This window comes from Vulpes vulpes, chromosome 2 (assembly GCF_048418805.1).
Source record: "Vulpes vulpes isolate BD-2025 chromosome 2, VulVul3, whole genome shotgun sequence".
NCBI classification, from domain to species: Eukaryota; Metazoa; Chordata; class Mammalia; order Carnivora; family Canidae; genus Vulpes; species Vulpes vulpes.
In genome coordinates, this window is record NC_132781.1 from 21,580,171 (window position 1) to 21,605,384 (window position 25,214).

The following is a 25,214-nucleotide window of genomic DNA, read 5'->3' on the forward strand; positions in this document are numbered from 1 at the left end:
GGGATTTGATATAAACATTAGAAAGGAAAACATCCTGCCAGCTGTGACTCCACCTAGAGCAAAGGCTATATAAGCACTTCAAAGAGGAAATAACCAAGAAGCTTGGAATTCAAACACAGTCACAGCTGCTTGAGCTTTCCATCAGGACCACAGACTGAAATAAACCAAAACTGGGTGCGCACTATGGATACTAAAGGCTGTACAACAATTTCTTGTTCAACGCCACAGCAACGCTGCTCTCGGATTACAAATTTTCAGACCATTTCTTCTAACGCTAACTGCCAACACAGTGGTCTTGAAGCCAACAGCCGCCAACCAACTGGCCGTGTTCTGCGGGCTGCCAGACCCACTCCTTGTTTTTATTTCACACCCATCTGCTTAATAAACAACGTCAATGCCTGTCTACCTCTGGATGACTGCGGCTGGTGTGGTGAAGGCATCAACAGTAATGAGAAAGAGACCATGCAAATCTTGAATGAGCGCCTTGCTAACTACCTGGAGAAGGTACGGACCTTGGAAAAAGAGAATGCTGAACTGGAATGCAAAATCCTGGAGGAGTGTAACAAAGAGCTCTGTGTTGTATGTCCTGACTACATGTCCTACTACGCTACCATTGAGGAGCTCCAGCAGAAGGTAAGATTCTTAAGAATGTGTATATCAGGTTGTGTCATGATATTCTCCAAGCAATAGACATTTGCTAAAACTTAATATATTTAGTTCATTTTATTTTGGAAAAGATATTTTGTAGAATAAGAAAATCTCTTGAATGAAATTATCATCTTGAGGCAATATTCAGAGTTTTATACTTATTTGTCTTCCAGGGATACATTCTGCTATGTCAGAAGTGTGTCAACATGTGTCAAAATGTGTCACCTATTGCTGCCATTTCTTTAACAAAAATAAGAAAACAAGGATCTGAGAAAGAGCATTTTGCTCTAATAAGTCCCTTAACAGTTTCGGTTTTATCCATTTTGCAATCATCACCACTCTTTCCCCCTTTTATGCTCATTTCATCATCTCCAAATTGTTTCAATGGTTTTTTTCCAACACCAAGCCTATCTCCTAATCATAGTGATGTGCTGTTGCTACTGCACATGCCAGATTTATCCCATCTTACTTGTTCAACAACTATTTACTGAACACCACCAACAACACACTAGACATTACTCTAGGCTCTGGGAAAATAGTAGTGAACTAAAAAGCCCCTGCCCTCATGACGATTACATTCCAGAGGATGCAAATCAAATGCAGATTTTATATTTTAACAGTAATACACATACAGAAGTTTTTATTGGAGTGGCTTTTGCTGATTTTTTTAGGAAAATAACAAAAACTCTGACTTTCCAAAGCTTCCCAAGCTTCCTAAGCATAGCTATGAAAAGCCTAACTGGCCCTTCCCTGTTAACCGCAACACACACAAGCCCTTGGTTTTTAAAGAAGGATATCCTGGTGTTTGTCTCATTTGTGTGTACAATTTCTTAATTCTAGATCTTGTGTACCAAGGCTGAGAATTCCAGACTGGTCTCACAAATTGACAACACCAAACTGGCTGCTGATGACTTGAGAGCCAAGTAAGCCCACCCAGCACTGGCATTCACAACAGATTTCACCCTGCCTCTGACTCTGCACACTGCCATGAAGATTATCCCTAAATCTGCTAAACCTCCTGCTCCATACCATATTAGCACTAGCCCAGAAAAAAACTTTCACATTTGATAAATGATAAAGCTTATAACCACTCACATGTAAACAATCCTTGTAGTTTCTAACATACGAACCCATCTGATTACCTGCACAGTAATTCAGGAAAATAGGTAGGGCCAATCTGTAGTTACCTTGTTTAAGGTGAGAAAACTCTGGTTTAATGGGATTCAGCTATATCCTGAATGCACAACTAGGACAAGACACAGCTAAAACTTGGATGCAAATTTTCTAACTCCTAATCCACTGCTCTTTCTACTTCCACTGCATTGCCTTTGAGGGCAGGAGAAAGAGCATAAATTCCCTTATCTCAAAGACCAGCAATGTGGCCTCATGCTGGCAAACTGATTAAGGAATAAAAATTAAGTGGTTATTTTTATCAAATGATCTCACGTCTAAAGAGAATAAAACCCACAACAGAAATATAATAAATGAGAGGCCCAAAAGAAAATGTGGAAAGGAGTTCTGCTTGGCTTGATTTACACCATCTATATTTTTGTTTTGTTTAATTTAAATTCAATTAGCCAACATATAGTACATCGTTAGTTTCAGATGGAGTGTTCAACAATTCATCAGTTGCATATAACACCCAGTGCACCATTTACATTTTAATGCCTTCTTTTTATGTCTCATTTTTAAAGGTATGAAGCTGAGGTGTCTGTACGCCAGCTGGTGGAGGCTGATGCCAAAGGCCTACAGCAGATCCTGAATGCACTGACCCTGGCCAAGGCTGACCTGGAGGCACAAGTCCAGTCTCTGAGGGAGGAGCTCCTCTTCCTCAAAAACAAGCATGAAGAGGTTAGAGAACCAAGAGTCATTACAAGCCTCTAAAAATAGCAACTATTCCTTTGGGTTGAATTTGGCAAAAGGTGTCTCCAAAAAGTTTTTCAGCCCTGACAATACCTACTGCTATCACCACTGGCTCAATGTGTTTCAAATCCATCACCAAAACACAATATCTGAAGCCTCCTTCACCCTCTCCAGCTTTTACAAAAGGAAACAACCCAATTTTCCTGTCCTCACAAATGTCCCATCTTTTTGTAGGCATCCCTACACAGACTTCTACCACTATTGTTCTAAGTCCATATTGGCAAAAGCCCATATTTGTGTCTTAGAGACTATGGTCTCTTACTATAAATTCCACTTCTCTGCTGCTTCACCATTACCCATCCCTGGAAATGGTCTAAATTCCTTACGACTCTGATCTTGCTAATTAATTCCTTTTAATGTTTCACGTATTTGAATAGAGTCATATCTGAAATAGCCTTAAGTCATTTTATAGCATCTCAATGGCACCTATAAATCATCTATTCCTTTATTGTGAGCTATATTTCAGATACGATTAAGCTAAATTATTGCTATTAGACAAACAAGAATACAAGAGTGTCATCTATCCACTAAGTGACTTCACATTATTTTTTTTTCAATAGGAAATCAACTCCTTACAGAGCCAGCTTGGGGACAGACTCAACATTGAAGTGACTGCTGCCCCTTCTGTTGATCTAAACAGGGTTCTACAAGAAATGAGATGTCAGTATGAGTCCATCATGGAGACAAATCGCAGAGAAGTGGAACAGTGGTTCAACACACAGGTGGGGAGGGTAAAAAAGCCCAAAACAAAAAGTTGACATTGCATTTCCAGGTGATCTTTAATCAAAGTCGTGTTTTCTTTCATAATATTCATGGTCTTTAACCATGTTTCAGATGGAGGCACTGAACCAGCAGGTGGTGACCAGCTCTCAACAGCAGCAGTGCTGCCTGAAGGAGATCACTGAACTGAGACGTACCATGAATGCTCTGGAGATTGAACTGCAGGCCCAGCACCGAATGGTACCCAGAATGCCAACACAGCTGTGATGGCAATAGCCCTTGACAACTGCATGTTGCAATGCTTCCCAAATTGTGTGCCTCCAAAGTTCCTCTGTTTGCTGAAAGGTCTATGCCCAAAAAAGGCCCGTGGTCAAATAAGCCTGGGAAATGCTGGACTAAACATAGGTTGAATGGGGTACCTTCCAATAGGCCTTTAATAAGCTAATATACACTATGGATCTCCAAGAAGGAGATATATGGTATTCAGCATTCCAAACTTATTTGACTGTGGATCCCTTCCTTTAAAAGTATCTCATGGCAATAATGATCCATGGAGTACACTTTGGGAAACAGTAAGAGAGCTTTTTATTACATGCATAATAGTTTTACAAACTATCAAATTTATAAAAATAATCTTATAAAGGAGGTGGCATAATTACTAAGCAAATTTTACAGATGAGGCTCAGGGAGCAAATGTGACTTTCCCACACTAAATCCCAGGTGAGTTCCATCTTGCCTATTTTATAGCAATGGAGACACTGAGGTCCTGAGGCATTAAGTAACTTGTTAAAAGTCACAAAAGAAATGAATCTGAGCCAGAATTCAGGTTCCAAAGTTGGAACCACTTCTGCCTCATTGTACTGTCTCTATAAAGTAGGGAATTATTTAAATGCTCTGATATGAAGGGCATTTGGAAGACCCTGCCCCAAAGCTAGCTGTGTCACCAATTAGTCATATGACCATGGACAACTCATTTAACCCCTTGAACATCAGTTTTCTCCTCTCTAAATGTTGGGAAAACCATGCAAATAATAGATTATTCAAACCAAAGATTCCATTATCCCTAGGCTTATAGAATGATGGAGCAGGAAAGAACTCTAATCATCAAAATTTCAACACTTGTGTCTTAGATATAAAGGAATGGATTAAGTAAGAGAATTGTTTATGGCTAAATGCTGCTAACTTCTTTGCTAAGGTACAAATATTCATAGAATGAGATGCTATACTAACAGGTTCTTAAAACCCAGGTGTAAAATAAGTTGGAATATTTTTTTTGTCTCACAGATAGAAGTGTGGTAGCATATTATCAAGTGAATAAGAAAGAGAAGTAAATACTTAAAGGGAGGCAAAAATAAATAAGGAGGATAAAAGGAAGTGAGCTTTAGCATAGTAGATAATTTTTGTTTTGGATTTATTTGGTTAGGAAGTAATAAGAGGGTTTGGAGACTCATTAGTACCTGTCACAAAGAAACCATTGTTTAAAATGATTCATTTCACACATGACCTAGGCTCCAAGGAGTCACCATTGTAAGTCATACTTTCCTCCTCCATGGTAGAGAGATTCCCAAGAATGCATCTTGGTGGAGACAGAGGCCCGCTACACAGCTTTACTGGCCCAGATCCAGTGTCTGGTCGATAACATAGAGGCTCAGCTGGCAGAGATACGGTGTGCCCTGGAAAGACAGAACCAAGAATATGAGATTCTGCTGGACGTCAAGTCCCGGCTGGAGTGTGAGATTGCCATATACCACAGCCTTCTGGAGAGTTCAGAAGTCAAGTAAGTAAAATAAAAACAGCTTCTATGAGAAAATATGTTCACATACATGTATTACTACTGTCACTGGCAACAAGGGGCATGCACTTTGCTCTTCTTGCCAGTGATGGGAACTTGTGATATATAGTCTCAAGCTGTGCTGTTTGGAGATCAGTTGTAACCTACTCCAAATTTGAGGTCTTAGCTAAGCTGAGTCATTCTGAAGAGCCAGTGTACCGGGCTAACTCCTTATATGTTGAGTTTTTTAAGTAGAAGAGGAAAAATGGTTTCCCCAAATATTCAAATATTCCTGGCAACTTATAGATTCTCCCCCACTGAGATGTACTTTTATGAGATCCAATAGCCTGACCCTGTTCCCTTTGGAGGAACATTCTGCTCAGGCTGAAATGCCCACACCTATCCAGCCACTTGTCCTTGATGCCAATAGCAGCATGTAGATATGTGTGTTTTAACACCGTTTTTTAGAAAAAGAAATTAGTGTTTTTTCAATGCTAAGAAGCCAACCAAATCATAAGTAACTGACCTAGAGAGACCACAAGTTGTTTAGAGGAAAGCAACTCAGTCCAAACTAACACCCTAGGTGCAGACTTAGTTACAGTTGTTACAGAGACCTTTTTCCTCAAAATAAGCAGTGAATTCTGTTCATAGGATTCTTTTAACTGGCACATTTTAACTGCCACATTATACCAGCACAAGATTCACCCCTGCTAGTCACTTTGAGGAGCTACAATATACCAAAGTGCCTTGAATCATCAAAGAAAGATGATGCTTTCTAAAAAGAGTTCTGTTAACTGCTTCCAACTCCAATTCCGTAAAGTTTCATTTAAATACGCCCAGAAGGCACTTTGAAGCTTCCTGAAAAAGCCTCGAGGACTCTTCCATAAATGAGGTTCAAGCCATCAGTAGTATTGTGGCTCTCTGATAAGAAAAATATCTGATTAACTTGCTTTCCTCAGATAATAAGCCCCTTAACTTGTCCCTTATCACTGTTGACCATGTATGTTTAGTTCTCACTATACTTATTCTGCAGGTGAAGAACTAAAGCTCAGGAGGACTCACTGATTTATCTTAGGTCACCAGCTGGTGAAGGACAAAGCTGGACTACACCCCGGTCTTTAACTCCTGGCAGGACGTCCTTCCACTGTGTGTGGTAGCATTCTCCATAATAGCAGCTTACATAACCTAACGCCTCTAAACCTAACATGCTGCTTTCCCATGGATCTGGTCTCATTCTTTTTCTTCCACTAATGATAGAATAAAATGAATGAATAAGCATTTGGGAGTACTTGTTTCAAGTGATGCATGAAAAACTGCCCACCGCTATTGTTTTCTATCACCACATTACCTTCCCTCAGTCACAGGTAAAATTCTGGTTTTTTTCTAGGCTTCTCTGTAACCCGTGTGCCACCAAATGTGAGCCTTCCAGTAAGGCCAGCGCCATGGAATGCACAGCTCTGGCTTACAATACACCATCCTCAGCGTCCCACAGCACACAGGAGCCTTGCTGTGCCTACAGAGTCCTGCCTCGAATACTGGTTAAAATCTGCACCATCACTCAGGAGATTCAGGATGGCAAAATCATTTCTTCCCATGAGCATGTGCAGCCTTGCTTCCTTATCAGAATTGCCAGAGTTTGACATCCCAAGGTGAAGAAAATATCCCTCGTTCATGAAAGAGAGGTCAATACTTGTTCCTACCAGAAAGGCTTAAAAGTCCCCAGCCCCTTTAAGGTACTTAGCTTCTTATACCACAGTGGGTGTGCATTGCTAAACAGAATACCTTGTATTCTGATCCCTCCCTAAGTTGCAGCTGTCAACGTGATAATACATGAAATTTCTCTAGGAGCACATTACCCATTTCTCTGAGAGACAGGCAGTGATTTGTAGGTGCCCAGGAAGGTTCCCTACATTACTTGACTTCACAAGTGATATGCAGGTTTCTCTTTTGTTTACTCAGGTCTTGTGTACTTATATTCCTCACTAGAGCCAGTCAGACAAGTTCTAGGATTGCTTTTCGCCATGGTACATGATGTCAAAAGCTGCAACCTTCCCCCTTCTAAAATCCTTCCTTGGCCATGGAAAGAAGCCTCTATTCAAATAGCATGAATAGGGGAAAAGATCATTAATGTTCAGTTTCCTTGAAAAGTCATGAGTCTGTCTCCTGTTGAACTCCGCTGTCTGTTATCCATACTGACATACTTCATGTTGCCCAAGATATTTCTGAAGATGTCTGTTCTCCAAAACTTTGAAATGATTGGGCTCTCCAAATATTTTCATCATCAAGAATCAGGAAGAGTTGTGGAGTGAATCTAGAGCATTTTGAAGGAATAACATGGATCCTTTCACTAAATGTTTGCTATTTCTCTTTCCACTCTTTAGGGAATGCGAGTTGTTTCTGACTATTTAACAAAGAACATGGAGCTGGAACTCTCACACGCTGTTCCTCCATCTCCCTGGGACTGATGACCATGAAAACATAGCTTAGCTTCCTCCTTCAATCTATCCATCAGAGAGAAATGGATTTGATATCACAAACTTTGCAGAAAAGTAATCATTGAGTAATTGCTGCTTGCAAGCACAAGACAGTCCCAAGTGAGAATGGTATGTACATGGTACTGGCCATCATCAGAGCTTCTCACAGCAAGGTCACAAAGAGATTCAGTCAATCCCTACAAAAATTATTCAGTATTTCCAGAAGTTTTAGTAAACAATTACAAATTAAATATAGAATGTGGAGTCAAAGACCTGAAGTCCTAAACTAGTTTCTTGAGACCTTAGACAAAACATCTAGCCTTCATCAAATTTAATTTCCTTATTTGTTAAATGAGAACCTTGGCTACTTGACAGGTTTGTTGTGCAGATCAAGTGAAATTGTTCATATCATGCTACTTAGTACACTGGAGAACATGGTGCAAATGTTATTTTTACATAAGCTTTACTTTTAATTACAGCCCTAGACCTGTGTTATTATCTCATGTCAAAATTCTTTCCCCATAAATTTAGTTATCCACTCATGATTTGGGGAGTTTTAATAGTGCTTGGCTTTGAGGGGTGAAAAAAGAACAGAACAAGATCTTCTTGTCATCAAGCTTGCAATTTTACTCAGTAAAGTGTTTCTGAAGTTAGGATCTATATCAGATATCAGTTGATGGCTGGTGCCCACAGCAAAGACAAAAGCGTCCTTTAACTCATGCTCAGCAGCCACTTCCTCCAGACTAGTAGCAACTTGCACTGAGGGAGTGGAATGCAGAACTCCCAGAGTTATCTCTTTCTTGTCAATAACTTCCTTCCCATCCAAATTCCCAGATTACCCCTGGTAGCACATCACTGCATACCATCTCAGACTGAATGATGGAAATGTGGGAAGAGCAGGGGGCTTGCACTCAGAAGCCATAGGAGAGAGTCTCACCCCATTCTATGTGTATGACCTTGAGTAAAAGGGACATAAAGATGTAGGCCCTAACACACTAGAGAGATTAAATGGAATAATAATAGTGAAAGGGTCCTTTAAGTTATACAAGGCCAGGCAGAAGGGAGGTTTTGTCCCCTGACTGGAAACCAGGCATTTGTCATTTCCTTACATACTTCTTCCTTTGTGCCTGGTTAAGTGATGGTCCCCAGTGGATCACATATGTACTATCAACACTAACTGGAAAACCAATTGAGGAGAGGCTGGAGTTCTCAGTCTGCCCTAAGTTTTGATTCCAACAGGATTCAGGGTTTAGGAACCTTTCTGGACTCAGGCTAAGCTTGGGCTGCTATGGCAATGTCATTCTCAATTTATCCACAAAACAAGATCTCTTCTTCCCACTCCAGGCATGTGCCACACTCGGCCAAATTATAGGTATTTGAAACCAAAAAGACAGGATCCTAGTCCTGTAGGGCAGTTATAACACCAGGTTTCTTTCTCTGAAAGTCTATATAAAGTCCCAGTAAGACACAATCATAAAAAAGGATTGACTCCATGGAGCAATCTTGCTTTTTGTTTGCTAGAGCCTGTCTCAGAGAGGGAAAGAATATCAAAACCCATTTGGTGGTCCATAATTTTATTTCTAAACAAAGGAGGTTTAGGGATATATTTTCTCTAGATTTCATCTTTTTTCATGCTGACTCCACCTTAATATGACAGCTGGTTTAAACACTTCCAAATGCTTCTCTCTTCCCCTTCATCTCTCAATCATTAATTGCCTTCCCAATCCCTATACATGACTCACAATCTCTCCATCTTCAGCCTCTAGGGTCAATTCCAGCAATTTCTGCTTAGAAGAAGTGGTCTGAAAATTTTCGCTCAAGAGTTCAGTTAGTGGTAACCCCTTACATTACTTGTCACGAGGATTTCTCTAGTTAACCTAGAAACCACTTCTATCCAAGTCCCCTGAGGAACCTATAAAATTCAGATTCTTGGGCCCTACCCTAGACCTCCTACATTAGCATCTCCAGGTGTGGGACCTGGGCATCCAAATTTTACAAAATTTTCAGCCAAAGCATGTATGCCAAATTATAAAAGCCCCTGCTTGCTAACTGACAAATGTTTTTTGGTTTAAAGATCTGGATGACTTGCTGCCTTCGGGGATTATCTTTTAAGGCTCTGACACTAGCTTGATAGATGACCACACTCACAGACAATTCCTCCTCTACATATCTATCCATGTGTTTATGAAGGAGGATTAATACAAAAGCTAAGAAGTAACTCATTTAATAACTAATTCATTTAATCCTTACTACCACGGAAGAGCTACCACTAGTATTCCCATTTAACAGATAAAGCAATTAATGGGTAAAGCAATTCAATGTTTTCCCCAGTGTCACACAATAATAAGATTGAATTTTAAGTACTCTGATTTCCTTAAGAAAGTTAAAATAGCATGGGATACATTTCACAGTCTCCAAGAATAGAAGCAATTCACAGTAGCAACAGATTATTTTTCCAACTCTTCAAGGAACTATTCTATAGCCTGCTTGTCAATGATTCCAGTGAGAGACCATCCAAGGAATCTATGATATTAGCCTTTGTCATTCTTTTTGTCCAGAAATTCATAGACTGAGTTTTATATTTAACTTCATGTTATTATGGTAAGAATGCTTAACATGAGATGTACTCTTTTAACAGATTTTTAAGTAAACAAGACAGAATTGTTAGCTATAGGCACAATGTTGTCCAGCAGATCTTTAGAACTTATTTTATACCTTTTGATTAGCAACTCTCCCTTTCCGCTTCTCCCCAGGCAATCCCCTTCCCTGGTAACCACCTTTCTATCCTTTGCTTCTATGAGTTTGACTATTTTAGCTATATCTCATGTCTCATATAAGTGGAATCATATATCTCATATAAATGGAATCATGCATTATTTGTCTTTCTGTGACTGACTTATTTCACTAGTGTAATGTCCTCAAGGTTCATTCATGTTGTCACATACTGCAAGATTTCCTTATTTTTAAAGGCTGAATAATATTCCATTGCATTTGTATGTATGTGTGTTGCATAAACATACATACATATATACCTCATGTTCTTTTTTATCCATTAATCATCAAACAATCCATTTAGATTGTTTCTATCTCTTGGCTATTGTGAATAATGACTCGATGAGCACAGGAATGCTAATATCTCTTTGAAAATTAGAAAGATTTCTGATGACATCTAATAGCTTTTTTTTGTATCAGAGGTGAAGAAATGGGGTCCACAGACAAAGGAGATTGGTCCATGACTCATAGTCAGTAAGAGAATCCAGTGCCCTTTCTTCTACTTCTCATTCCCCACCACATCTGGAGTAGACAGCACTGGAACTGGGTTTGATGGAAACAAATTGAACCAAAATTGAACCTTCCATTCTAGTTCCTAAAAGCATCATTGACTTCTCTGCGCTTAGACCTGGAGATTTTTCTGATCTATTATCTAAATCCCGGATGGTCCTCACCTTATTGTGTCTTGCCTTCTGCAACTGTAAATAGAAAATAGCATCAAAGATAACATCCTCCAATTCCGTCTCTCTGAAGTCTTTTTTTAAAAGGCAATCAGATGCTATTGATAAGATCTTTAAGTTTTTTAGAAGCTAATTATTGTATGTTCTTATTAATTTTCATGTATCAAACAATGGATAAAGGTGTATTGCTCATTGCAGGAGTAGGTCTACCCTAATTCTGTCCATTTTGATTTAAAATGCAAGTTCTGATGATAAAGAGCATTTTATTTATTTATTTATTTTTGCCTTTTAGGTTTTTTTAAATAATAAATTTATTTTTTATTGGTGCTCAATTTGCCAACATACAGAATAACACCCAGTGCTCATTCCATCAAGTGCCCCCTCAGTGCCCACCACCCAGTCACTCCCACCCCCGCCCTCCTCCCCTTCCACCACCCCTTGTTAGTTTCCCAGAGTTAGGAGTCTTCCATGTTCTGTCTCCCTTTCTGATATTTCCCACTTATTTTTTCTCCTTTCCCCTTTATTCCCTTTCACTATTATTTATATTCCCCAAATGAATGAGACCATATGTTTGTCCTTCTCCAATTGACTTATTTCACTCAGCATAATACCCTCCAGTTCCATCCACATTGAAGCAAATGGTGGGTATTTGTCATTTCTAATGGCTGAGTAATATTCCATTGTATACATAGACCACATCTTTTTTATCCATTCATCTTTCGATGGATACCGAGGCTCCTTCCACAGTTTGGCTATTGTGGACATTGCTGCTATAAACATCGGGGTGCAGGTGTCCCAACGTTTCACTGCATCTGTATCTTTGGGGTAAATCCCCAACAGTGCAATTGCTGGGTCGTAGGGCAGGTCTATTTTTAACACTTTGAGGAACCTCAGTTCCTCAGTTTTCCAGAGTGACTGCACCAGTTCACACTCCCACCAACAGTGCAAGAGGGTTCCCCTTTCTCCACATCCTCTCCAACATTTGTGGTTTCCTGCCTTGTTAATTTTCCCCATTCTCACTGGTGTGAGGTGGTATCTCATTGTGGTTTTGATTTGTATTTCCCTGATGGCCAGTGATGTGGAGCATTTTCTCATGTGCTTGTTGGCCATGTCTATGTCTTCCTCTGTGAGATTTCTGTTCATGTCTTTTGCCCATTTCATGATTGGATTGTTTGTTTCTTTGCTGTTGAGTTTAATAAGTTCTTTATAGATCTTGGAAACTAGCCCTTTATCTGATATGTCATTTGCAAATATCTTCTCCCATTCTGTAGGTTGTCTTTTAGTTTTGTTGACTGTGTCCTTTGCTGTGCAAAAGCTTCTTATCTTGATGAAGTCCCAATAGTTCATTTTTGCTTTTGTTTCTTTTGCCTTCGTGGATGTATCTTGCAAGAAGTTACTGTGGCCGAGTTCAAAAAGGGTGTTGCCTGTGTTCTCTTCTAGGACTTTGATGGAATCTTGTCCCACATTTAGATCTTTCATCCATTTTGAGTTTATCTTTGTGTATGGTGCAATAGAGTGATCTAGTTTCATTCTTCTGCATGTGGATGTCCAATTTTCCCAGCACCATTTATTGAAGAGACTGTCTTTCTTCCAATGGATAGTCTTTCCTCCTTTATCATATATTAGTTGACCATAGAGTTAGGGTCCACTTCTGGATTCTCTATTTTGTTCCATTGATGTATGTGTCTGTTTTTGTGCCAGTGCCACACCGTCTTGATGACCACAGCTTTGTAGTACAACCTGAAATCTGGCATTGTGATGCCCCCAGCTATGGTTTTCTTTTTTAAAATTCCCCTGGCTATTCGGGGTCTTTTCTGATTCCACACAAATCTTAAAATAATTTGTTCTAACTCTCTGAAGAAAGTCCATGGTATTTTGATAGGGATTGCTTTAAACGTGTAAATTGGATAAAGAGCATTTTAAAAGCAAATGTCCTCTCCCAATGAGAGAGAAAGAGAAAGAGATTAAAATTCAAGAGAAACAGAAAGTGTCCCAGAAGAGAAAGAAAGAGCACCATCCATGTTAGAAAGAATTTGTAGGCTGAGGCAACCAGCATCCATGACACAACGCCATGCTTAGTATCAGTGCAAGCAAACCTGGAATGCACTGTTTCAACACTGTAATCAAATGTCTTTATAGGAAATGAATCTTTTGGTTGGTTGGCTAGCTAGAAATATCTGGCGTGTTCCTGAATGATTCACAAGCTTCATGGGAACAACCCACGCACCTAGTTCAAATGCGAACAACGAATCCTATTTGGCAACATTGGAAAGGTTTATGTAGTCAAATGATCATTTCAAGTTGAGCATTATATTTGGAGGGTTTTCTTAGATGATGGTTTTAAGCCACAGGCCACCACTTATATGAACATAAGAAAATATATAATATGCCAATGTTTCTAAATATTCCAGTTCAGGTGTCACCAGTAGCAAAGTTTCTAAACACACTTTCTTGCTGTTCCCACCACCCCCCTCCCCTCTCCTCTCCCTTCTTCTCTCCTTCCTCTCTGTCTGGGACAACATAAGTGGTGGATATCAAGGTGGACATGTTGGTGGCACCTGAAGTAAATATCTGAGATTAAAGTTTATCTTACTATTTCCTAGAAATAAAGCACGTTTGTGTCTCTCTTCTTTGTGTCTTTCTATAAAGAAAAAAATCAAAAGTCCTTCTTCTAAGCCAGGGGTGAACCCTCTGCTTTATAGCTCATTGTGGTAGCCCATTGGGCCCAGCAAGTGCTTGAGAGTTACCCTGCAGAGGACAGTACTTATCTACTTAATACCAACTCTACTAAACCAGAAGACCTAGAAAGACCACATTTGGGACTGAATTTCTCCAAATCCATATAGTTGATTGTAGAGAACTGCCTATCCCCAACTTGTTTGTCAGGATGGAAAGGTCTTCTCTTTGCACCATAAATGTTTTTCAGCTCATCTGCCACTGACCCATCAGAAAAAAAAAAAAAAACCATAACTGTGCCCTCCTCCATCACTGCCACTCTCTGAGAGACCACCTTCCCCAACACTCAGTATAGCTTTTGTGGGTGCAGAGAGAAGTCTCACAAGGAAAGGCAAATAAAAATCATAGCCCATTTAAGAGAACTCTGTAACTTGAGGGAGAAAAGGAGACTAGGGTGAAAATTCAAGACAAGTGGTGCCTACTAAGGCATTAGAAAAAGCCACAAGAGAACACTGGCCACTTGGGGTCAAGAAGTACAACCACATGCTCATTTGGAACAGATTCATGAAGCCAGACCAGCTGGGTCTGATTCTCAGCCCTGCCACCTACTGTGAGATCTTGGGAAAGTTACTAAACCTCTGTATCTCCACTTCCTCATCTTTAGAATGAGGCTATTGATAATATCTACTTCATAGGGTTGGCATGATTACATTAATGAATGTATGCAGAGCTCTTAGGCATGCCTGGCACCTAGTAACATTGTGAGTATGATTTCATTGTGCTGCTCTAAAACACTTACCTCCAAACAGTCACACTCAAGCTAGTGAAGTACTTCACTGGAACTGATAATGACATTGTCAAGCAAAAGCCATCCCAACAACTTAATAAAAGCACCAGATTAAGGATGGGACCTTTCTTTTTTTATTTTACTATTTATTTTTTAAGGAAAAAAATTTTTTAATTAACTTTTATTGGTGTTCAATTTACCAACATACAGAAAAACACCCAGTGCTCATCCCGTCAAGTGTCCACCTCAGTGCCCGTCACCCATTCCCCTCCAACACCCACTCTCCTCCCCTTCCACCACCCCTAGTTCATTTCCCCGAGTTAGGAGTCTTTATGTTCTGTCTCCCTTCCTGATATTTCCCAACATTTCTTTTCCCTTCCTTTATATTCCCTTTCACTATTATTCATATTCCCCAAATGAATGAGAACATACACTGTTTGTCCTTCTCCGATTGACTTATTTCACTCAGCATAATACCTTCCAGTTCCATCCACGTTGAAGCAAATGGTGGGTATTTGTCGTTTCTAATTGCTGAGTAATATTCCATTGTATACATAAACGCGGAAGAGTAGGGTCTCCAAGTCACCTGTCCTCAACAAATTTTTTAAGGAAAATTTGTATCTATTTAAGATGTTTTGATATATGTGTGTGTGTATGCGCATAGGGAAATGATTATCACATGTAGGCCCAATTTTTCTATTTTCTGGAATGTGACAGAACTCAGTTGAAAAGGACCTCCCCATAATATATCAACCTCATACTCTTTGTCAGCCAATAGTAAGAAGACGGTCCCAGGAAGAGGAGGGAAAACAGTGTGAAGTCAGCCCTATGAACAGGATCACTTTTGTGGAGATTGAACATGACAGAGCAGCCCAGATAGGACTGGGGGCACTTCTCCAAGAACAGATTCTGCTGCCCTTATCTCTCCCAGCCCCAATGTTCCCTGGAGTTAGGTTATGGGCTCAACAGAGAAAGTAGCACGAAAGTAGCAGTAGTAGGAGGAAGTCTCAAAAAAAAAACCTGTCCCAATTAACACAGAACAATCAACACATAATCAAAGCCATGAGACAGAAGCCACAGTGCCTCCTATGGTCAACAAGTAGAAAGAGTAATGCTTCTTCTAGCCAACTAAAAATCAGTTGAATATTATGCCTCAGACGCTGTGCTCAGTGCTGTACCTGAGTTAGCTTGCTCAATCATCACTACAACCTTACAATGATATTATTATCCCCACTTCACCAATAAGTGAACTAAGGCTTACAGAAGTTAACTACCTTGCTCAGCATCACACAGTGATGCAACACAGTAAAATTTGAACAAATTCGTGTCTTCCATTTTCCAAATGCCCTGGTTCTAATCACTCAAATTTGGCAGTATTATATATTTGTAGCCCAATCAAAGGCACAAATAGTTAAAGAAATGTGTTTGTCATGGAGTTCTGAAGAAGGTGAGCCCTAAAAGCAACTCAACAGTATTTATATCCAGCCCAATCTGGAAAGATGGGACATTGTACCCAAACACATTAGCACATGGAGAGTCAGGGCAGTTCCTCCTGCCACATTCCTTAAGACCCCACATCTCTCTTCTGGTTCCATTTTTACCAACCACCTTCCATATCACAGTCTGGTTTCTCTGATACTCAGACACAACACAGATGGGAATATTGTGGTTGCAGAATGGATCATCTCTCTATGTTAAATTAATAAGTTTGCATTCTGGCTAGTTCATCTGGTACCTAAGAATTAGGTTACTGTGAGTCGGCTCCTGAGAATCCCTTTGTTTCTGGTGCACTAATAAAATGGTACTTTTGAACTCACCAGCCTAAGAAGACGCTCAGACCACAGTGACTGCATAAGGGAGTGTCACCCTGTGAAGCTCTTTCTCAGAGACCAGACAGTCCAACTAGATAGCACCTCCGTCTCATTTCATTCTAAATACAGGAGTTAGGTGGTTCAGTTCATGTGAAGTTTACTATTTCAGGGCTGGCATGGAATGGCACAGCTCTATACTAGACCAAGAGGCCTTATTTGGAGGCGCATTAGGAAAGCATAGATCTCATTTTAACCCTGTTCATAGTCATAATGAGCACAAGGTCAAAACAATGGCTGCCAGCCATCCATGTTTCCAACAGATAATCTGTAGCTTAAATATCAGTCATGGGCTGCTATTCTGGAAAAATGTGTGGAGGTTCCTCAAAGAGTTAAAAATAGATCTGCCCTATGACCCAGCAATTGCACTGCTGGGGATTTACCCCAAAGATACAGATGCAGTGAAACGTCGGGACACCCGCACCCCAATGTTTATAGCAGCAATGTCCACTATAGCCAAACTGTGGAAGGAGCCTCGGTGTCCATCGAAAGATGAATGGATAAAGAAGATGTGGTCTATGTATACAATGGAATATTCCTCAGCCATTAGAAACGACAAATACCCACCATTTGCTTCAATGTGGATGGAACTGGAGGGTATTATGCTGAGTGAAATAAGTCAATCGGAGAAGGACAAACATTATATGTTCTCATTCATTTGGGAAATATAAATAAGTGGAAGGGAATAAAGGGGAAAGGAGAAAAAAATGAGTGGGAAATATCAGAAAGGGAGACAGAACATGAGAGAATCCTAACTCTGGGAAACTAACAAGGGGTGGTGGAAGGGGAGGTGGGCGGGGGTGGGGGTGACTGGGTGGCGGGCACTGAGGGGGGCACTTGATGGGATGAGCACTGGGTGTTATGCTATATGTTGCCAAATTGAACTTAAATAAATAAATAAATAAATAAATAAATAAATAAATAAATATCATGGGCTGCTGAAGCTGCAGGGGACTTTCTGGTTGTGACCTTAAGATTAACAGGATATAGGAAGAGGGTGATAGGATAGGATGTCAAATGCCCACTGTCGTCCCACACACACACACCAGAATCCCTTTTACTATAGGCTACAAATTATTGGAGGGTAGCAATCAGAAGTGGAATGAAATGTACTAGGTTTAGATGATAAAAGTGGAAGGTATCATGTTTGGCAAATTCAGGGGAGATACTGGGAGATGCAGACAAAATATGACAAAAGAAGAGTGAAAACAGATATTCTCTTATGGCCACAGAGGGAGATAAGACAAGGTCATTTACAACTCACCCAAACAGAACAGAATGTTTGGGGGCAGTGGACTGCAGGCATCATGTTCAGCACCCCAGTTATAGCACCACCTCTTCATATTAATGATATGAAGCCTATGCAGTAAACAGCAATTAGTGATAAACAAACCTGTGGTTCAGGTAGCTCTGAAAGGAAGGTCCACAGAGGTGTTCAGGAGCTGTGGCCAGAGGTAGGAGATGAGATGACAGGGGAGATACCCTTGGGTTATAATTAAAAAACAAATATTCACATCCACCCTAATGATGGTACCCACATATGCCCTGGATCTTCAAAAAAAGCCCTGGTTTTTTGTAATTGTATACCTTTCAATAAAAATCATTTATGAACTGTTTAAGTAAATATGGTTTAAATTATTTAATTTTGTAAGATATATAATATATTCTAAATTGCAAATTTAAAAATCTGCCTGTAATTTGGATAGTTTAGAGTTTATGAAATAGTTACTACAACCATCTTTGCTATTATGCTAACAACTAAAAATCCATGATATATGTGAAAATACATGTTTTATAAATGACATGGAAAATATTCTATTCACCTTAATTTTATCTTTAGCAAAAATCCATCACTAGAGTTCCTATTTGTATCTCTCTCTCTCTCTCTCTCACACACACACACACACACACACACACACCCGCGTGTACTGTATTAATCTGCCATTGCCACTGTAACAAATAGCACAGAGTGGCTCAGAACAACACAAATTTATTATATTATTTCAGAAGTCTGCCAAAGGTCCCACTGAGCTAAAACAAGTTATTGGCTGACCTATGTTCCTTCCTGGAGGTCCCAGAGGAGAACCTGTTTCCTTGCCCATTCCAGCCTCCCACATTCTTTGGCTTAGGTTCCCTTCTACCTTTGAAGCCAGCAACCTCATCACTCCAAATCTGCCTTTACCACATTCGTTCCCTGATGGGGACTCTCTTCTACCTCTCTCTTCCACTTCTTTATTTTTTTTCAAGATTTTATTTATTTATTCATGAGAGACACAGAGAGAGAGGCAGAGACATAGGCAGAGGGAGAAGGAGGCTCCCTGTGTGGAGTCCAGTGTAGGACTTGATTCCCCGGGATCACAACATTAGCCGAAGGCAGACGCTCAACCACTGAGCTGCCCAGGTGTCCCCTCCCTCTTCCACTTCTAAAGACACAGCCCCACCTGAATCATTCAAGATAATCTCCTCAATTTAAGGCCAGCTTATTAGCAACCTTAACTCTGGACCATTAACTCCCCCATTGCCATGTGCCACAACATATTCACAGGGTTCCAGATATTAGGGGACAGACATGGTGAGGGGAGGGCGTGATTCTGCCTGTTACACTCTCCTACAACTAAACCAAAAGAAAAATAAGAGAGAGAGAGAGAGAGAGAGAGAGAGAGATTTCATGTATTATCTCCATAAAACACCAAGACCCAAACTGGAGCTTGATGCATACAGTAACAAAGTCATGTGTGTTTAAATCTACCAACCAATCACGTTTTCATATTGTACTTCAAGCCTCAGGGAACACAGGTGATGTAAAGATAGTATATACTTAGGCTTATACCTTAACTAATAGTTTGAAGATGTAAACACACTCCATAACCTTCTGGGGGTCACCTTTTTATAGCAACAATAACAGCAATTAACATTTACTGAGCACTTCCAATGTACCAAACAAAGTGTTCAGTGTTCTGATGTGCATTTCCTACACACCCACTCATCTCTGAGGAGCCTCAGGCAAGAGACATTCATAACTTACCAGAGTCTCATGGAGAGTTAGTGTCAGAGCCAGTATTCAAACCCAGGACTGTGTGACTTCAGATCCTGCACTTTTAACCATCATGCAAAACTGCCTCTTCTTTTTTTTTAATCAACATACATTTTGCAATAATTTATTCACTAATTGACTTTTATGGTTTCAGTATTAAGGAAAAAGGACAACTAGCTGGAATGTTCCTGCCCCTCCAGCCAATCTGGCCACTCTCCCCTGACCTCTCCTCTCACTCTGGGAGAGAGTGGAGAGAACAAAGGAGAGAGAAAAGAGTCATGGTCCATGGGAGAAATGAGGGAGACAGAGATGGAAAGAAAGAATGGGAGTAAGATCTAATAAAAGGTGTTTGGGAATGGCTTTCACTTGCTCAAAAGAAACAGGATGCATTCAAGCCATCCTAGGGAGGAACAGTAAGACTGGTTCACTGTGCTTCATGCTACCTTAAACCCCAGTTATTATAACACAACATAACATACAGAATTCTCTGGTAATTTTGTCAGAGTGGAAAATATAAAGTGTCCATCCTAAAGTATAAATAATTTTAAACAGACAATATAGTAGGAGTAAGAATGAAATATACCAAAGAAATTGAGATATAATTAATTGAAAAGTGAGAATTTAAAAGATACCAAGGATACTGAAATAATGTATAAGTTTAGAGCATTCTTTAAAAAATATATAATTTCCCAGCATACTGTATCTGAAGCCAGAAAACAGAGTGATGTGGGCTTATTTTGTCTGACCAGAATAGACAACCATTCTAACACAGAAACACACACATGTGTTTTAATAAGCATCACTGAGCACTTTTATGTGCAGTGCATCAATTATCTAATTTAATTCCTACAATAACCCCTATCCATCAAAGTGAGTATTAAGCTCAGTTCACATTTGAGGAAATTGAAACCTGTAGAGTTGGGCAGCAGATGGCAGGGTCAAAAATCTGAACTTGAGGCTGGTCACTAGAACATTCATCAGCATAAATGTACACTAACCTTCACATGGACTGCATCTATAAAATGTAAACTCTTGCAATTAATGTTTATTTCCGGGTTCATTTGGGGACAGAAGTATGCTTGTAAGGCGAGGCTTTTTTATCAAGCCCTTGTGATCTCCTGACTACTTCATCGGTCTCCTCTTTCTCAAGACCTGTGGGATCGTGGCTACAGGGCAGACAAGGAGTGTATAACAATCGTCACTATCCTCCTCTCTCAACTGTGCACTGAAGCTTATGAATTACAAAGTTCATATGAATACATTATATGCCAATTACACAGCTCATGTATGTACACTGTACATAGACGACTACATAATTTGTCTCTACACATAGCATGCAGATTACATAGTTCGTGTACATACACTACATACAGATTATAGAGCTCACATATGTACGTTAACTCATTCACTCCCAACAACAGCCCTATTAATTACAGGGAAGACTGTTAGTCTCATTTCAATGATAAGAAAATTGAAACCAAGAGGTTAAGATTGCCCAGTGTGTTAATAGCAGAGCAGGGTCTTTAACCCCCAGGCCAAAGTCCCTTCCGCTAATCCACACTGTAACAAAGATATGGAAAAAGTACAGCAGCATCAGGGTGATTTTTTAAAGGGGCAGGAAATTCTTTGAAGCTAGAAGGGTAGAAAAAGCAATAATTCTGAACCAAAAGAAAGGAGAGAATGGAGAAAGAATAAATCCAATTTTCCCAAACCAAAAGCCAAGCCATGAATAGTAATAAGGAAATAGGTAAGGAGAATATCACTCACAAATATTAAAAGGAGCAACCAAGAAATAAATCTGCAAAGATACTGTAAACACATATGAAGTCATGGTAAATACATGGATGAAATTTGAAGCCAGTGGTCAAGTAAGGGATGGGCTCCAAGGCTCCTGTGCCATTGACACTGGACAACTTCAGGCAAATCTAAAATCTTTTTACTATGTAAATTATTTTATCTGTAACAGAGAGTAAACTCCATCATAGCAGTTAATTATTCATAAAACAGGTTAAGAGCCTTGAACAAAAGAATACTTTAGCCAACTATCTGATTAGCCTACTTCCTGCCTAAAAGCAGACTGATTAGGACATGTATCAAACATGTATAGTCTAAAATAGCATACTCAACACTGTGCTTACGATATAAGTCTGTAGAAAAGGTCAACACAGCTACATACTGTGGATACCGTAAGAGTCAGTAATAAGTCTAATTTTATGACATCTTCTTTTTCATGGTAGAAAACTAACGTGCTACTCCTCAAATATCCTTGCATATTTCACCAAATCATTCTCCTACAAAAAAATAATGAGTAAACCACCATCATCTCTCTTCTGAGTAGGTGCAGTAGCCTCCCAGCTGACCCACACACATTTACACTTGCTCTCATGCATTTTCCACAAGACAGCCAGGGTTACCTTTTCAGAATACAAATGTGGTCCATGGCATGGCACTCTCCCACTTAAAACCTTTCCGTAGAAAACTCTTACGTTTAAGATCAAAATACTCAGAGCTGGGAAAGCATGGAATATCCCAGCACTTGCGTGCATCCAGCTTCTCCCTCCTCGCTGTCTCCGCTCCAATCACTTAAAGTATTCAATAAATATTTGTTGAAGGAATGGATGAATGAATAAAAAGGAGAACAATACATTAAGGTTTTTTTTTTTAATAGGAAGCATTATTTTGGTGAACCAAACAAATAAATGGTTGGATTTCAGGCACCAACAACTCTCAAGTGGGAAAGAACCCTGGAGTGCAAAGGCCTTCCCACAGTCCTCCATACACTGACCCTGCCACAACATGAACCACACTGGACTAGAGGTAAAAGCTACCAGGACAGACTTCAGCAAACTGCATGACAGGATGTCTCAGCAAACCAACACCACAGATATTTCAAATGTCTCCTTAAATGGCACAAGAAAGTAACGCCCTATGAGCACTGAAGCTAATGTGCAGGTTAATTCAAGGATTATCAATGACAACAACCTTTGTATAAGGGATTTATTTGATTACCTATCGTGTTCATCAGATTAAGACGATGAAAAGGAAGAAAAAATGAAATCATTTCAGTCTTGCGCTAGCACTCCCCACCCACCATCTGTTTGTCTTCTGCAGCCTCAAATGAACAAAATCACCTCCACAGACCTGGTGGCATGCCAAAGGTAGTGCAAAAGGACACAGGGATCTTTCTAAAGCCAGGCTTAACCCAGATTGTCCTGGCACTCCTTTCAAAGAAGCTATCTGGCTAGAATATCTCTTACCTTCTCAGAAAGGTTCGGTGGCAAGTGGATAAGGAAACTAGGAAAAGGGAGGGGATGAGCCTCCTTTTTTGAAAGTGATAGTAATGAATAAGACTAAATTCCCAGTATCATGGGATAGGCCAATCCATTCTCCTCAAGCTCCACAATGACAGAGTGAATGACAAAAGTGTCACTCAAATGAGGATGACTTCATTGCTACCAAGTGAAAAGATCCCAACAACCAGGAAAATGTGACTTTTCTGTTGGTGAAAATGCTAAACTGTCATGTCTCCCTGAGATCTGGCAGCTCTGAACTCAAGGTACAAATGGGTAAGATCAGTAACTGCTCCTAAGCACCCCCAGCAAAGACCCTCACATAATAGGTTGGATCACTTGCAAAGTAGTGACTACAAAACACAAAACAAAACGAAACCATAGACTGAAGGCTGCTTGAAGACAGGAACTGTGCCTTATCAGTCTAGTCCCAAGCACCTCTAAAGGAAACTCTCAATAAATAAATAATGAAGTTATTTAAATTAGATTATTTTAACCCTAATTATGTGTGATTATGGAGTTTAAGTAGCAATAGAATCAGAGACAAAATGCATAGTTTAAGTAAGGGTGGGAGGAAAAAAAGGAATAGAAACATTTTAAACACAGCTGGCTATTTATAAATGAACAAAATGCACGAATTGACATCCTGCAAGTACAAAAATTTTGGTGAATCTGAAACATCAGCTTTATGGTTTTAAAAAATAGTAATAAAATAGAGAGGATAAGGAGGTGTACAACAATGTCATGGAATCCTTCTGTTAGTCCTAGCTCTGCTATTAACTGTCCAAGGGCCCTTGATCAAAGTACTTCCCTTCTTTATTTCCCTGTCTATAAAGTGATGGGTATGAGACAGGTGACAAACATGGTTCATTTTGAAGTCCAGTGTTGCATTCCTACAGAACATGAAAATCTTACACCTCTTACTGCTAACTAAAGGCCAATGAGAGAAAGGCCACCTTTAAAAGTTTTACATCTTTGGATTGTAATTTTTTTCAATTTATATGCTCCTTCAACAAGCTGACAAAAGCTTGGCTTCCTCTCAGAAGAGTGAACATATGAATATGCAGAGACAATCTTGCACACACTTTCAGAGATGTTATTACCTTCCTAAGTCTATCTATTGAATTCCAAGTAAAAAACCTCAGTTTAGAATAAGGCACTGTCTTGTTTTTTCACCTGGGAAATGTTCCTCTGGGATACAGAAGCTACAAGAGTCTAAGCACTGACGGTCAAGCAAGGCAAACATAAGGCATTTTTTATAGCATGAATAAGAAAAACACAACACTTCCCAGAAAGCATTCTTGCCAAAAATGTCACACATGAATCTAATAAAGCCTACAGATCAAACTACTACCTTACAAGAAACACAGGGGTCAAGGGAATGTGTTAAAAAAGCACCGTGGGGATGTGATCAGCAAAATCTAGAATTTGGGAACTTCTAGGGAATTTGTCTTTCCTTTCCAGCCAATCTTTTTTTGAGATTTTATTTATTTATTCGTGAGAGACACAAAGAGAGAGGCAGAGACATAGGCAGAGGAAGAAGCAGGCTCCCTGTAGGGAGCCCGATATGGAACTCGATCCCAGTACCTTGGGATCATAACCTGAGCCAAAGGCAGATGCTCAACCACTGAGCCACCCAGATGCCCCTCCACCCATTCTTTCTGATTCCATTACCTGGGACCTCTTGCTCCCTCTCAACCATGAGAGTCCCTCAAGTATCCACTCCACTGGAGTTTTTTTTTAACTACACTCAGCCACCATCATCTTCCTTTTTCTTCTCATCTGTATCTCGTGTAATCTATTCCATGCAATCTATAGAGCAGTAGTGGAACTTCCCAAACCAAGGTTAACAAACTATTTATGGAGGGCCCACCACAGCTCTCTATAAAGTGAAAATAGTATTGAACACTTAAAGGTGAGCAGGCCAGAGCCTGGCCTTTCAGCTTCCTTACTATTAAGTGCTGGGATAACCAGGCAGTTGCTTGACTTACAGTAAATTCAGCAAACATGTCTTTTGCTTCTTATATGTTCCAAATTGCTCAGAAGTATGTTAATATGGAATGAGACCGTAATAAATACTTATGGCCAGATTTTATTGAATTGAAATCTGCTTTCTCTTTCTTTATTCTGCTATCTTCTCTTTAAATTTCCTAACTCTGCTTGCCCATAAGGCCCCAAATGCTCTTTGAGTTCACTTACAAGGCTCTGTCTACATCTGCATCCTCATCTAATTCTTTCTTGTTTTTCAAAATCAGATAAAGAAGAATTTCCAACACAATTGTCTCATCACCTACCATTTGAGAAAATTTCCTTCTATGATCTTGCAATTCCTTTTGTCTGCGCATGTTTTCATTATTTTTCCTTGTATGTCATTCAATATATATACATATTATTTGGAAGCAACTTTAGGTTGACTTGCCTTCCCCTTCTAGTCTAGAATACTATATTGAATATTTCATTTAAATCTTCTATCTGTAGGCCCCCTTTTCCTAGAAAAATCAAAATATGAAAAAATGTTTTTATTTGGCCACAGTTTGATAAACTTAGGTACCTACAGAATGTCTGACCTGG

The 25,214-nt window shown here is 39.7% G+C and overlaps 1 protein-coding gene across 3 annotated transcripts; it reads left to right on the forward strand.

The window, feature by feature from the left end:
• On the forward strand, positions 1-10,409 carry KRT39 (keratin 39). 3 transcript variants are annotated; one of them, XM_072747274.1, is made up of 8 exons: positions 1-633; positions 1,489-1,571; positions 2,343-2,499; positions 3,132-3,293; positions 3,406-3,531; positions 4,848-5,068; positions 6,450-6,711; positions 7,444-10,409. In XM_072747274.1, exons 1-7 carry the CDS (start codon positions 184-186, stop codon positions 6,700-6,702), a joined length of 1,452 nt encoding a protein of 483 aa, XP_072603375.1. In that variant the 5' UTR covers positions 1-183; the 3' UTR covers positions 6,703-6,711; positions 7,444-10,409. The 3 variants fall into 3 exon arrangements, 2 of the variants coding, with proteins under 2 accessions (XP_072603375.1, XP_072603376.1); XR_011999649.1 differs by having other exon boundaries at positions 7-633; positions 6,450-6,795; XM_072747275.1 differs by lacking the exons at positions 6,450-6,711; positions 7,444-10,409 and adding an exon at positions 6,096-6,338 and having other exon boundaries at positions 7-633.
• The last annotated feature ends 14,805 nt before the right edge of the window (positions 10,410-25,214 follow it).

Excerpts from the sequence above, each read along its gene's own strand:
- KRT39 (XM_072747274.1), top strand. The coding sequence starts at position 184 with ATGGATACTAAAGGCTGTACAACAATTTCTTGTTCAACGCCACAGCAA. Across the intron at positions 634-1,488 it reads TTGAGGAGCTCCAGCAGAAG|ATCTTGTGTACCAAGGCTGA; the intron begins GTAAGATTCTTA and ends TCTTAATTCTAG. Across the intron at positions 5,069-6,449 it reads CTGGAGAGTTCAGAAGTCAA|GCTTCTCTGTAACCCGTGTG; the intron begins GTAAGTAAAATA and ends GTTTTTTTCTAG.